Source organism: Dasypus novemcinctus, chromosome 6 (assembly GCF_030445035.2).
Source record: "Dasypus novemcinctus isolate mDasNov1 chromosome 6, mDasNov1.1.hap2, whole genome shotgun sequence".
In the NCBI taxonomy this organism is placed as follows: domain Eukaryota; kingdom Metazoa; phylum Chordata; class Mammalia; order Cingulata; family Dasypodidae; genus Dasypus; species Dasypus novemcinctus.
In genome coordinates, this window is record NC_080678.1 from 89775080 (window position 1) to 89790026 (window position 14947).

The 14947-nt window shown below is 48.4% G+C and overlaps 1 protein-coding gene across 2 annotated transcripts in view; it reads left to right on the forward strand.

Annotated features, from left to right (window-relative positions):
* Positions 1–249: 249 nt before the first annotated feature.
* The window catches only part of LOC101438772 (calcium-activated potassium channel subunit alpha-1-like), a 100164-nt gene continuing 85466 nt past the window's right edge, over positions 250–14947 (forward strand). The window contains exon 1 of one of the 2 annotated variants that reach the window (XM_058299160.1): positions 250–747. In XM_058299160.1, coding sequence (XP_058155143.1) covers positions 406–747 — 342 coding nt within the window. In that variant the 5' untranslated portion in view covers positions 250–405. The remainder of the gene's footprint in view (positions 748–14947) is intronic. The other variant, XM_071215890.1, reaches the window with a different exon arrangement.

The window sequence follows — 14947 nt, forward strand, 5'->3', positions numbered from 1 at the left end:
CGCAGCGCACACTCGTGGACCACGGCGGGCGGGCGGCGCGGACCCCGGGCGCGGGCGGCCCGCGGAGTGCCCTCTCTCTCGGGCGCCCGGAGCCAGCGCAGCCCCTGGCGAGCCGGGCGCGGGCCCGGGGAGGGGGAGCCGCCCGCGCGCTCCATCCCCCCCCGCCCCGGGCGGGCGGACCGGCGAACGGGGGGGAGGGTGGGCGGCGGCGGCTCGCTGTATATATCTCCGCGCACCCCGCCAGGTCGCGCACAGCGTCCAGAGCCCAGGCGTCTCCCCGCCCCCTCCCCGCGCTCCGCGGCGGCGGCGGCAGTAGCACAATATGGCTGTTGATGGGTGCTCGGGGTGGCGCTGGCGGCGGGAGGAGCTCCCCCGAGCCCCTGCGCCGGCTGCCCGTTGCTAGCTATGGCAAATGGTGGCGGCGGCGGCGGAGGCAGCAGTCTTAGAATGAGCAGCAATATCCACGCGAACCATCTCAGCCTAGACGCCTCCTCCTCCTCTTCTTCTTCCTCCTCCTCTTCTTCCTCCTCCTCTTCCTCCTCGTCCTCGGTCCACGAGCCCAAGATGGATGCGCTCATCATTCCGGTGACCATGGAGGTGCCGTGCGACAGCCGGGGCCAACGCATGTGGTGGGCTTTCCTGGCCTCCTCCATGGTGACTTTCTTCGGGGGCCTCTTCATCATCTTGCTCTGGCGGACGCTCAAGTACCTGTGGACCGTTTGCTGCCACTGCGGGGGCAAGACGAAGGTAACACGCGCCCCAGGCGCCCGCCCCCGCGCCGGCCCCGCCGCCTCTCGGGGTCCTCCACAGCCCACCTCCTCGCTCCGCACACCGCCGCGCCTCCCTCCCTCCCCGCCTGCCTTCCCCTCGCTGCCTTCCGTTGTCTCCGCTCTCCCTGCGCCCTCGGGATGGGGCAGCGGGTGGCGCGCCGCGGGGTGAGGAGTTACCCCCCAATCGGTGCGCTCCAGGGCGCGGACGCCCAATCCTGTCCCCTTTTTTTTTATTGCAGGGTCGTTTGCGGCAGCGGCCGGGCCCGCGGGTGGGGGACGCGCGCCGCCCGGGTGAGGTGGTGCGGGGTAGGGAGCGCCAGCCCCGCGAGGACAGAGAAAGCTGGGGGCGGCTGGTGCGTGTTCCGTGCGGCTCACCTGCAGCGGCTCGGCTCCTCGCGTGGGCGAGGGGGAGCACATCAGCCCGCACTTGAGGAGTCTGTTGGGAAGATGAGTTCGTGGGGTTAGAAGGAGGGGGGGATTCTTTGGGATAGGGAGAACATCTTTGGGACTGAGGAATCACGGGGGAGGAACGCGGGGGGAGGTTTTGCGGGAGGGGAGGGCGAAGGAAAGTTGGGGAGATCCACCCCAGTTTTGGAGCATCCCGTGCGGCTGCCACCCTAGGAATGCGGCGAGGTCACAGATCTGATGTTACCTCCCTCTCCATCCCTTAGATATTCACTTGGAAAATACCCCTCACCCCACGTCCTCGGCCTCTGTCTTCCTACCCCCAGGCCACCCCCTTTGGGTCCCCAGACAGGCTGGCAGCAGCGCCAAGTTGGAGCGGGAACGGGAGGTCCGCTTTCGAATGGGCCGAGGCGGCGGTTTCACGCCGATCCTCTTCCCCGGGCGCTTTTGAGGTGGCTGGATGTGGGCTGAAGCTATTCCTGGCGCAGAGACGCCCACCAGCACCCAGGCGCGCTGCACCTTGGATGTGTGGTTACTAGGCTGATTGGCTGGTCTGTGGTCTGGTCTAGAGGTTCCCGCCAGCTGGAGGTGAGGGGCGCGGAGGGGGGTGGAGGCTTGATAGAAAACTGTGGAAAGAAAAATTAAGGACTGGGGAAAAAAAGAGTGCTTTTTTGCACGCACGTGTGTGGGGGTGTAATTTCCATCCTAGGGAACTTCACAGCGTTAAAATTTTTTGCATGGAAGGTATATCAAGGGAAAAGTGGGAGGTAGACAGAGATCCATGTCCCTCATTTTCACACCTTTTCTAGTGTGTAGTTTATCCGAGGACCCTCTCCAACTTCCCGCGGCGCAGCAGCCTCTTTGGTTGCCAAGCGAAAGCAGTTCGGAAGCTGGGGGTATGGGTGAAGGCTGGCTCTGAAAACACAAGGGGGAACTGAAGCGCTCTCTCCTCATCATTAATTATACATCGTGTTGGGTGGTGGATCTCAGCTGTGTTTTGTGGCAGCACATTTGTGTTTTGGAAAATACTGGTGTGTTGGAAATAAGAGAAAAAGAAAAGCCATCACTCCACCCCCACCACCCCCTCTTCCTCCCTCTTCTCCGGATACCTCCAGGGGCTGGCCAGTCAGCAGGGAGAGAGGTTCCTCCTTCTTGCCTAGGGGGAAACCTCCCAGCTTCCAGAGAAGCCCTCCGATTGAGCCAGATCCTGGCAGTGAGCCGGAGGCGCCCTACCAGCTCGCGGCTTCGTAGGGCTTCTTGTGCACGTGCTCTCTCTCTCCCACCTTCTGCGGAGCCTCTTTTCCTTTCCTGAGATGCCGTGATTGCCCTTGGGGAGTCCTGGTTGTCCCTACTAGAAATGTTTCCCAGATGGAGGGATTTTGGTGAACCTTTAAAAATAGCCCTCTTTCTTTCAGGCATGGGCAGTTTTGATGAAAATGAATACTTTTTTCAATGAGGAAAAAGAAGTTTTGGTGTTTTTGTGATCCAGGGGTTTTTAACATGGCTTCTAAAATATTTTTATTCTGTGGGTACATAAACGCCAGTGCAGTGCTTAGGATGAAATGCAAATCAGATAGTTCACAGAAAGAATCTCTTTCCTAAATGATGACCAAGCATAACTTATGTCCGTTTTCTCAAGAAAATAGGTTTTTGGCAGTCACTGTTAGGAAAAACAATTCCTAAATATCTGGCTATGTTTTATAGCTCCAAGACCTGCTGAGTTGACATAGCCAGAGGCTATACAAAGAATCATCCTAAGACATCGCAGTGTCAGTTGGCAAGATGTGAGGTCAATGTCGAAGGACATCAGGTCACTTTTGATGCCATTCCATTAGAAAATACTCCCAGAATCTTTTCTACCTGGCCCTCAGTCTGCTCAGTTAAACCATGTGTAGCCAGCTCATTATAGCCAGTCACAACTTAGGCCTTTTATTAACTTTTCTTCCTACCCTGAAAGAATGTATTTTTGCCACAATCTTGTCTTTTTTTGCTCTTCATCCTTTTTGCTTTCCAGGTGTTTGGCGGTTGTGGTCTAGACTTGGTAGAGAGCACTGCATTTGGCTATAGTTTAGAATAATTCTTTTAGTGCCAGGTTTCCCAAGTAAACCTAGGTTACATTTCCCCAGAATTCTCCTGTCACTCAGCTGTGTTGACCCTCGCCTCCTTCAGCCCCCTGATGCTTGACCAAGAGGTGGGCTCTAAGGAAGGCAGGCCTTCTTAGCATCTGAAATTCCATGGGAGATGAGTTTCAGAAGAGAGCTCTGGAATCCCCAGGATTTGTTCTCTGATCTTTTTTATCAGAAGGACAAATATTGTATGATCTCACTAATATGAAGTAATTAGAGTGTGCGAATTCATAGAGTCACAAACTAGAATACAAGTTACATGGGGCTGGAGAGGGGGTAGGAAATGGGGAAGTAGTCCTTAATTGGTACAGAGTTTCTGTTTGGGGTAGTGGGAAGGTTTCTGTAGTGGATGGGGTGATGGGAGCACAACGTTGTGAATGTAAGTAATACTGCTGAGTCGTGTGTTTGAATAGGGTTGAAAGGGGCAAATTTTAGGTTGTATATGTGCTACCAAAATAAAAATAAAAAGCCTTATAGAAGTGTACAATACAAACAGTGAACCCTAATGTTTAAATTGTGGACTACAGTTAATAGTTTAATTGTAACAACATTGTTGCCTCCGTTGTAACAAAGATACCACCCTCATACAAAGCATTAATAACAGGCAACAAATGCAAAACTGTGCATTTTGAGGGGGAGTATATGGAAACTCTGCACTTTTGTGTGATTTTTCTGTAAACCTACAACTTTTTTTAAAAACACACAAAATACAGAACCTGAGATGGTAGAAGTGGGTCGTGGGACATCTTATTATTAGTCTGGCTGCTGAATCTTAAATGATGAATGACTTTACTCTTTTAAACAGAACTGTATGTGGCTTATTGTTTTTTGGAGAATAAAGTAGAAAACTAATGCCTCCCCCCGTTGGGAACATTCCAGTAGTGTGTTCTTCGCTGTGTTTTTTCACAGTATTGCTTTTTCTTCCTTTGAGTTTTGTCAGAACTCTCTGTTCACCTGGCTGTGATGTTTTGAGGTCCAGAAGCAGGCTGGAGTGACAAGGGAACTAGACAGGCAGCCTGAACAAGGCTGCGACTTTGCAGCTGTCATTTAACCTCACTGTTCTCTCTCTGCTTGAGTATGAAATGTGGGGATTGAATTCTGTGAGTCGTAATGTCCTTTCCTGCTTTCTGATTCCATGTAGGAGAAAGGAAAGTTGAAGGAACTATGAGAAAAGTATCTAACTCAGAATGTGTTTTGCGATCCCCTTTCAATTCCTTGAGGAATTCAGCCTTGGAGTGTGTATGTGTCTTTATTCTCATCCTCTACTCTTCTTCCAGCATGCACTCTGCTTCTCTTTAAATGTGTAGGGAAAATGAGGCTTAAGGTCCAGCTTCCTGATGGAGTTTGCTGAGTGCCCCACATGTGACTGGGCACACTTTCTGGCTCTCAGTTGAGCTGTCCTTCCTGCAAAAGCTTGGGCTTACGCAGGGATGGTCTGCATGTAGTGAATTACTGGGGGATCATCTCCATGGCTGACTGAGAAAGCCACGTGTTTCCTCTCTCAGGCACCTGACTAATTTTTATATCACATCCCATCATGGCTTAGTAATTATCCTGGGTCTGGCTTGATGCATTCAGCCAGGGTTGGAGTTTCAGACCCTGGGGACTCTTGATTCCAGATTTGCCCTGGTGCCTTGTCCCTTCTCGGGGATTGGCTGCCACTGGCCCACCTTCAGGTACCCCTTGTGATCAGATCCCTTGGGGTGGCCTTGGAGACGTTCCGAGCTCCCAGTCACTGGTGAGTTTCAGCTGGCCTTCCCTTGGTCTGAGAACCTTGGCTTCTCATTCCTCACCCTCTTTATAGAAATACACTTTAGTAGTGACTCTGCAAACAGACAGACCCAAGGTCAAATTGTGGGTATCACACATAGTGGAGCATCTTTGCCTGGCATCCATCCCAAGCCTTGATTTCTTCATCTGTAAAAATGGCATCATGATGCCCACTTTGTTGGATATTTATGAGGAGTGGCAATAATCTTATAGGACTCCTAAAGGAGTGACAATAATATTCAGCATGCAGCAAATGCCTGGCACTTAACGGGCCTCTGAAAGTGGGAGCTACCTCAGCTTCCCAAATTGTTGAGTTCATTTACTCTTTGATCCACTGAGCTTACAGCGTTTGAAGGGCACAAGACTAGAATAAATAGAATTTATTTAAACCTTGAAGTCTCGAGGTCTGGGTCATATGACTAGTTAGGATCAGACTGAGATTTGGGCTCATGGCTCTTGGCCATTGTAAGACAGGAAGATTGGTCAAGGTCAGCCGTGGAAGTCTGCGAGGATGAGGACAGTGTGAAGTCAATGGGGGAGCCCTGACAATGTGGGGGTCCGGGAACTCTCAGCCTAGCACAAGTGGTGTTTAGCAGTGGGTATGTGGCTGCCTGGTGTCACTCCCCAGCTGCCATCCCTTTACTCCAGGGCCAGAGCTCAGAGTCGTGATTCCTCAGTCACACAGCAGTCTCCTGGCCAGGGCCGTCTCTGCCTGGAGCAGCTCTTCCTTGACAGCCTCTAGAGCAGCATTTCCCAAAGTGTGTTCTGGGGAGCCCTTGTCCTTGAAGTTACCCTGTGGGGGGAAAAATGGGAGTCATGGAGCCTGCCTGAGCTCCTGTCTTGGAGATTCACACGGCAGGCTTGGAGAATCCTACCTGTAGAGAAACGGGTGAGACTGCTCTTGAATGTGCTCGCTTTGAGCACCTCGCCTGGGTGTCAAAGCTGGCCTGTGCAGTGACCAAGAGTCAACCTTGTGACCTTGAGCAGGGACTTGACTTTGTGCCTCCGTTTCCTTATCTGCACATTGGGGATCATCATCGAGCACAACCCTATGAGATAGGCACACTTATTAACCCTATTTTACAGCATTTCCTAGGGGGACAGTGGTGACCCATGGCCTTGTTTGCAAGCCTTGGACTGCCTCTGCTTCTGGGTGCCCAGTGGCCTTGCTCAAACATGCAGCGGGATGCAGGGAAGAGCTGGCCCACCGCTTGGCCTGGGGGGCAGGATTCCAAGGGCTAGGCTAAGTGGGCTTTGTCTCTGCCTCGCTGCTTTCTTCATTGGATGGAGTAAGTGTCTGCTCTGAAGCTCCCTTTCTTTGACCGCAGTGAGAAACCTGGTGTCAAAGCAGTCAGGTTGGTGTTGGGTTCTGCCACCAGGGCCTCCTTCTCAGTGAGGGTGGCCCCACTCCGACCGGCAATGGCTGCACTGCTCAGTGAATCGCAGCAGCCAACACAGGTTTCCTGGGGCTTCAGAGCCCTGGAGCGTACTGCTGTGGTTCTGGTGACAAGGGCTGCATTTGTGCCACAGGCCCTCTGGAGGATGCTCGTCCCCACGGAGATGTCGGGCCAGCCAGGCCTCCCTGCAGGACCTCGGCCATTCCACAGCCTTTCTGCGTGCAGCAGAGCAGATCAAAAGCACCTCCTTCTTTGAAGTGCCTCTTGAGAGGGTAACCTGGGCCCGAGGCACGCAGAGAGGGGAACTCAGGGGCCACATGCAGAGGCAGAAGTGCCTGGCCCTTTTGGGCAAAATGGCCAGGCAGGTTCAGTCGGGGATATGGGATCTCAGCCTCCAAGGGCTTGAGGGAGCATCTGGTCCAGGCCCTCTGAAACCATCATTTGTACACAGATCCCCTGTGGAGCTGGAAGAATGCAGACTGGAATTCAGGGGAGCTGGGGTGGGGCTTGAGATTCTGCACCCCTAACAAGACCCAGGCGAAGCTGATGCCACGCAGACCATGCTTCCTTGACCAGCCAGGACCTGGCCCATTCCTCAGCCTCCAGGTGGCCCATCTCTGAAGCCCGGCCTTTTGTAAAATATGGAAACCCCTAGCTCTTCAGCAGACAAAGTGGGAAGGGGCGTGAGGAGGCAGGTTCGCCATGTCAGGACAGGCAGGTAGTGAAGACTGCTCTGGCTTCTCCAGCGTTCTGGGGTTTGGGCTGAGTGCTTGTTGCTCACTCTGGACTTCTCTGGCACCTGCCCCCCAGGGAACCCATGGGCACGGCTGGGTTGGGGCTGGGTTGGAGCATTCTGGAGAAGTACACAGTCTCGTCTGTGCCTTGTCCATCAGAGCACAGGCTGTCCCTGGTGCCAGTTGGTCATGGTGCATGGGGTGAGGCTTTTTGAAGGCCAGCATGGCATCTCAGCCAAACCACCATCTTGCAAAATGAAAGGCAAGCCGTGTGGCCAGGGCTCACAGTGGTGGTGCTCCAGGGAGCCAGTGGGGGGCCACGCCCTCAGGAGCTTTTGAAGTTGGTGATGGCAAAACTGCAAGCCCAGCTTTCCGCAGGGACCTGGGTGGGCATCCCCAGACTCGAGGATTCTGCTGCGAAGGACTAGGCTCAAGCCCTGGTCATCCATGGTGATGGGTGGTACCCCTCATTGCACTTCTCAGGAAATCCAGCAGATAAAACTGAAGATGGCTCCTCTCCTCACCAGAGTGGGGTTGCACAGCTCATACTGCCAAGGACTTTTTCCTTGAGATGCACTTTCTGTGCTGTTCCATTGTCAAAGGGGAGACTCCGGGACAAACTTAAGCCATGTGAATTTCAGCACATACCAGGTCCCCAAAGAAACCTTACCGTTCTTATTACTGTTCATTTTGGTTTAATTGCATATTATGTGCCAGGAACTATGCTAGGGGCCAGGTTTTTTGGGAAAAATCATTAAAACCCAGTACCTTCTGCTGTCTGCTCGATAGGATGTTTCCTTGGCCAGGAAAAAGTTATTTTTTTGTGTGGTATGGATTTGTGTGATCCCTGAGTTGACTGCTGACTCCTCGAGGGCAGGAACTGAGTCATCAAATACAAACACACGCTAGGAGGGAACTTTCCCTAGTGGTTAGCTGGCCTGAGTGGGAGGGAGGTGGGCGCAAAGTCAGCCTTGCTTTTCGGGGATAGGTTGTTAGAAGCAATGGAGAAATTCTGGGTGAGAGGGATGGACTTGACTTGATGATAGAACGATGTTTGATTCATTCCTGGATTTTAATAATTCATGCCACTCCTGGCTCTGTCCAGTGGATAATAAGGAATTTGTCAGGCTGGGGGATAGTTGCTTCTGAGGTAGGTGAGTCAGGCAGAACACAGAAGGGCAGCTTCAAAGAGTAGCTACTGCAAGGGGAATTTGCTTTTTTTGGGGGGGGCATTATTTGGCAATTGTCTTTAGGGCATTGGGTCTGATTGCCAATTTGAAAATGTCATTGGCACTCCAGGCCCCGGATGGATATATGTAACCTTGTCATACCCGACCTGAGAACCTTGTCCCTATCAGACCTGTTTGAAGAATGCTTTTTGGCATGGCCTAAAACAAACTTGTTTAAAACATCTCATTGTCTAGACTTTATGCTGCTTCATTTGCCTCCTCCCAGGTTATTTTAGGGATCCAAATCCCACCGACTCTTGGTATTTCAAAGATAATAAAGAGGAAAGCCTGTTTTCCTTCCTTCTTCTCTTCCATCTCTCTCTTCTTTCCTTTATTTTCCCTCTTCCTTAGTGGTCCTCATTCTGGAGGGCTTTCTTGGGAACTCACTGTCATTTAATTTTGGTTTCTAGCACAATAAGGGGAAATACTTAGATCTGAGGAAGGAGTGGAGAAGAAGTAATTAGGGGAAATGTTGAATTAATCTCCCCATTATCAGAGTTCAGCTTTTATTTTGGGGGAGGGGTGGCTGGGTATATATATATATATATATTTTTTTTTTTTTGAAGGCTGATAGAATTTTAGATTTGTGGCTTGAAGTGCAGTTCATTTCCATCCATTGACTGCCAAAGTCTGGTGTTTGTGATGCCATTCACAAAGCATTTTTAAGGCAGGGATTTCTAGTAACACACTTCCCAGGGCCACTTCTAACTGTGTGAAGCTGATCAGTGACTGGTCTGCATCTTTGCATATGATTTGAAGGCAGGTTACCTACTGGGATGTAAAGACTGGGGTGCCTATACCTAGATTTCAAGTGGAAAGTTCCAGAACAGGGCTTATTTTCCTTTTCTGTTCCTTGTCTTGGCCTTGCTCTTTCTCCCCTCTTAGAAATGGGAGGGGTGGAGAGTGGCTGGTTAGGTTCAGGGCTCCAGCCCAGTCCAGGAGAGGAGCAGAGGGGCTGAAGTTTGCAGGTTAGTGGACAAAAAACAGGGGCTTGATTTACATGTTCTGAAGCACAGAAAAACTGTGACATGATGGCAATACAAGGGCACTTTAGGGCTGCAGGTCCTACTTCTTGCCAGCGCTGCAGCCATCCTGCACCTTTACCAGAGGGCAGGGGAATGTGTGGCTCTCCTCAGGCCAACATTTCTTAGACAAATCCACTTTAGAAAGAATAGAAAATGCTTTCTCTGCACAGCACTGGCCCTCTCTGCCTCTGGTCTGTCTCTGGAACACACAGGACAGGTCCTGGTTGAGGATAGCTGTCATGTTTGGAATCCGGTTCTGGAAGGCCCCCAGCTGGTTGGAGTTTAGATGTGGACAGTGTTGTTGAGGCAAAGGATGGCTTTAAGCTCTGGCTGTTCACTTTCATTTCCTCTCCAGGGCTTCCCCATGCTCCTCCTGCAGAAGGGTTCCCCCTCCCCCTTTACGCAGACTTTGGAAAGCGACCCGCTCCTGCCTGTTGGTTATCATAGTTTGCCCTCTGTGATCTGTTTGGTCCTGTCGGGCTCTCTGGCTGCTTTTTTTTTTTTAATTAATTAATTAATTATTTTATTACATTCAGAAAATATGAGGTCCCCATATATCCCCCATATATCCCTCCCCCCCACAGCAACAATCTCCTCCGTCATCATGAGACGTTCATTGCATCTGGTGAATACATCTCTGAGCACCTCTGCACCTCATGGTCAATGGTCCACACCATAGCCCACACTCTCCCGCGTTCCAGCCAGTGGGCCATGGGAGGACATACAATGTTCTGGCTGTTTTTGGACCCTGAGTCTGTTCCTTCATCTGTGATGCGTGCGCTGTGCCTCCGGGTTTAGTTTCCTTCACGGTTTCGCACAGGGCTTGGTTAAGAGCAGATGTAATTTGGGGGCCATGCAAAGACTCCATGTGGACTGCGTGGGTCCTTCATCAAGAAGTCTGAGTTGGACTCTGTGTTCTGGGTATTGGCCCTTTTGAGCCCAAAGGAGAGAGAAAAGGTAAGAGTCTTGAGCCTGTTTTGCATCAATTTAATATAGCTGTTCCCTGGAATCAAAGGCTCTTCCTTCCCCAACTGCCCACCTTATCTCCTCTTCCCTTCAATTTCTATCTACTGCTGCTCCCATTCACCCCATCCTGCTGAACAGAAGGAGACCAGGCAAAAAAAAAGGAAAGAAAGGAAACCAGGAGGAGAACTTGAAAGAGGGCAGAGGGTAGAGGGGAGATGTTCACAAGAAGAAAAACAGAATTTGTCTCCTGGGAGTTAGAGGTTGGATAAATATATAATTGGGTGGATTTTGGGTTTTGTCCCTTCACCTTTGTCTTAATGAATAAATCATGTAAAATGACCTCACTGCCAAGGAGTGAAGTATTATATAAAGACCAGTGGGCAGAGTGACTTCACTTTAGGAAAAATTTAGCTTTTCAAGTGAGAAGTTCTGTCTAATTGAGAGCATGGGGCCTCTGTGTGGCCCTGTAGGCCAGAGGGCAGAGTTTTAGGGCTTGGTGGGGATCTTCTTTGTGTGCTTATGATATGAAGACAGGAACTTTTCACTCCTCTTAGGGAGGAGTTGCTGCATTAATCTTGTTTCCCCTTTACGTGGCTTTGGAAAGTGGATCCTCTGTGGCTTTGGAAGTGGAAAAGGTGGGTGTCTGATGATAATCAAATGGAGAACTCAGAGTTGAGGTTCAGAGGCATGGGGGAAGGATTTCGAGGATGAAAGGGCTTATCCATGTGCTGGGGATTTTTATGACTAACATTAGCTGGCAGATTTATGTATTGTTTTTCTCCTTTGTGCATGGGGGACCTCTTTCCTAACAGGCTTAGAGGAATTGCTTAGCTGTCCGTGAATTATAGTCATTTCTCCCATAGATTAGGGGAGACACTGCCAATTAGGTGAGAAGATTCTTTTTTTTGGGGGGGGGATATTAATTTATTAATGAGAAATACATTTTTTAAAAAACTCTATTAACATAAAAATTTCCCCTTTTACCACATTCAAATATATAATTCAGTGCTGCTAATTACACTTAAAATGTTGTGTTACCACCAGGAAGATTCTTGAAGAATATAGTTAGGGTGCCCCCATCAGGAGTCACAGGAGAGGTCAACCGTTTGCATCAGTCTTGCAAAAGAAATCAATTTCTTAGATTCAACCGCAAAGCTTTTTTCTTTGTGAGATTTTCTTTTCAACTTCAGTGTTTTACATATTTGTCCTGAATTTTAATGGATTTTATGTTCATTGTAGAACATTCAGGCACTACAGGAAGGCATTAAAAGAAAACCCAACCCCTGCCACCTGGAGACGACCACATTTCCTTCCCTGACCATTCTCCCGGGGGGCTCAGGTTTTGTTGGTGGGCATTTGATGTTCTTCCTTTAAGAATTTGAAAATGGCAGCAACCTGAAAAGTGTCCATACTGGCTTTGTTTGATTTTGGGTTAAAAAAAATTATGGTAATAGGTGTGTGTGTGTATGTGTGTGTGCGCATGGGCATGTGTATAAAACATAAAATTTGCCCTGTTAACCATTTTTAAGTATACAGTTCTGTGGCATTAATGACTTTTACAGTGTTGTGCTACCATCATCACCTTTCATTCCTAAAACATTTTTTGTCTTTTTTTTTTAATGTTACATTTTAAAAAATGAGGTCCCCATATACCCCCAACCCCCTCACCCCACTCCTCCACCCGTAATAACAACCTCCTCCATCATCAGACATTCGTTGCACTAAAACTTTTTTTATCACTCAAAACAGAAACTCTATCCCCATTAAGCAATAACTCCCCAATGCCCCACCCACTCCCTAGCCCCTGGTGACCACTATTCTATTTTCTTTTGCTACAAATTTGCTTATTCTAGGTATTTCATATAAGTGGAATCATACAATATTTGTCCTTTTGTGTCTGGCTTATTTCACTCAACATGATGTCTTCAAGGTTCATCCATGTGTAGCATGTGTCAGAACTTCCTTCCTTTTTATGGCTGAATAATATTCCATTGTATGGCTGGACCACGCTTTGCTGGTCTCTCCATTGAGGGGCATTGGCTCATTTCCACTTTTTGGCTGTTGTGAACAATGCTCCTGTGAACACTGGTTTACAGTATCCATTGGAGTCCCCATTTTCAATTCTTCAGTGGCCTTGTTTGATTAGATGGTATTCAGATGAAGAACAAAAGAAAGGAACGTCTAACCCTCCAGCAGCTTTTTTTTGCCCATGGAGTTGGGTTAAATGGCTTCTGTTCTTAAGGTGAAGTTAAAGAAGTACTTTAAATCAGAAGTTTCAATTTTGACATATAAGTAGCAGTCATGTCTTAGGCCAAGTTATTGACTCTGGGCCTAGCTGTTCTCTGATTCAGTGATTTCAATGTAAAGCCATTTCTTAAATCAGATTTCAAAACTATCATTTTTTTTTAAAGATTTATTTATTTCTCCCCCCTCCCTCCATTGTTTACTTTCTGTGCCCATTTGCTGTGTATTCTTCTGTGTCTGCTTGTATTCTCATTGAGCGGCTCTGGGAGCAAATCCTGAGATCTTCCAGAGTGGGAGAGAGGGAGTCATTGCCTTGTGCCACCTCCGCTGCCTCGTCTGCTGCATCTCTAATTATCTCTCCTCTGTGTCTCTCTTTGTTGCATCATCTTGCTGCAGCAGCTCTCTACATGGGCCAGCACTCCTGCATGGGGCAGTACTCTCCGTGGGCCACCACTCTGTGTGGGCCAACACTCCACATGGGCCAGCTCATCATGTGGGTCAGCTTGCCTTCACCAGGAGGGCCTGGGTATTGAACCCTGGACCCCAATTGCTTGAGCCACATTCGCTTCCCAAAACTATCATTTTTATTGGATAAAGGACCAAAGACTAAGCTATTCCAGGTGATGGACCCAGGGAGAAGTTCTGGTTCTGGTGTAAATCACAAGAGTGAAATCTGATCAACATGCACTCCAAATTTCAGTATCAACTTTGATGAGGTTGTGTATGTAAGAACTAGGATCTGGAGACACAGGCCCTGCTGGAACCACTGTCAGACCTATCATTTAAAAAAGTCTCAGAAATAGGATTTTGTCACTCTGTTATTACTTTTGACATGGCCATACATCACTTTTGAGGTTTAAATTTTAATTTTTGATGCTGGGGAAAGGTTGAAAGCATCTTAGGTTATAGACTATAAATAATGTGCTGTGTGATAGGCTGGCTGTGTTGAGGTTGGGCATAAAAAGAAGCATCTATTTAAGGAGGAGCTCTTGCAAATCAGCTTTCTTTGATGCTTTTCCTTAACTCTCCCCAGAAAGCAGCCCCGGTGCCAGAAGGCTCATCTCAGCCCTGTCCCATGGAACGTTCCTGCTGTTTAAAGCAGGGATAAGATTACCACAGCTTCCGTGGCAAAAGAGCACGTGTCTGAAGAGATGATCTCCAAACACTCAATAACCCCTGAAATATAATTCCTCTAGCACCTTAAGCAGGCAGTGCACCAGAACTTTCTGGAAAAGTTCTCCTAGGTTACATAATAACAATTTTATTATGCTACTGGGGTCATGTATTAAATTTTACTTGTCACAGATACATTTCATGAACACTTCACAAGTCCACAGATTACCAGGTAGCTTGTGGGTGTTATTAAGTGAATCAGTGATTGTGTGGGACTTGACGGAGCCCAGGCAAAAATACTTATTTGGATAATTAGATTCTTCCATATTATAGTTTAATCCCTAAGGTGGGTAAAAACATCCTACATCCAAATAAACTAAAAATTTTGGCAGTAGTGATTGCAATGACAGTACCGAAGAGTTGATTTATGGTCATGAACCACATATGAGAGAGATTTTTAAAAACTCTGGGCACCTTTTCATTTTCCTCGGACAGGCAGTGCGAGCTCTATATTTTTAACTGCTCCCCTCTTTAAGTCAGGAGCTGAAATGTCATCATGCAGATCTCTCCTGAGTTGCATGGAAACTAATAAAATCACGAAGGTTTCTATTTGTACTCTATGAACACATACTGTAAAGAAACTGAAACAGCCCATCTCCAGGGATGATGCTATTTAAATGCCAGGCAGTGGTTTAAAACTGATTTTAATGGTGAAAAGAGAAACCAGCCAGTGAGGCATTCCCATTCCTCCTCCCCCGCCCATGCCCCACCTCAGCAGTACCTGTTTTCCTGAGAAAAAATTAATTTAAAACAGGAACCTCCAGTCTCTAAAGTATCTGGTCTGTCACCTGCTATAGAAGGTGGCAATTAGTTCCCCAGATTCTCTCTTAGCCATTTTCTCTTCTTCCTCAGGTGTGGCCCTTTATCTCCCAAGCTTCTGGGTGCTTTTGTTTTGGGAAAGTCTTTCTGTGTGAACTGGAATTACTGGCTTCTTAGGAAAAAGAAATTCATATCAAACTTTTTTGAGTGCTTAATTGCTATGTATCAAACATTGCTTTAAGCTCCTTATAATGATTATGTTATTTAATCCTCAAAACAGTCCTACTTTTTACAGATTAGAAAACCAAGGCATAGAGAACAACAAAATTTTTTTTGGATAATCAACTTG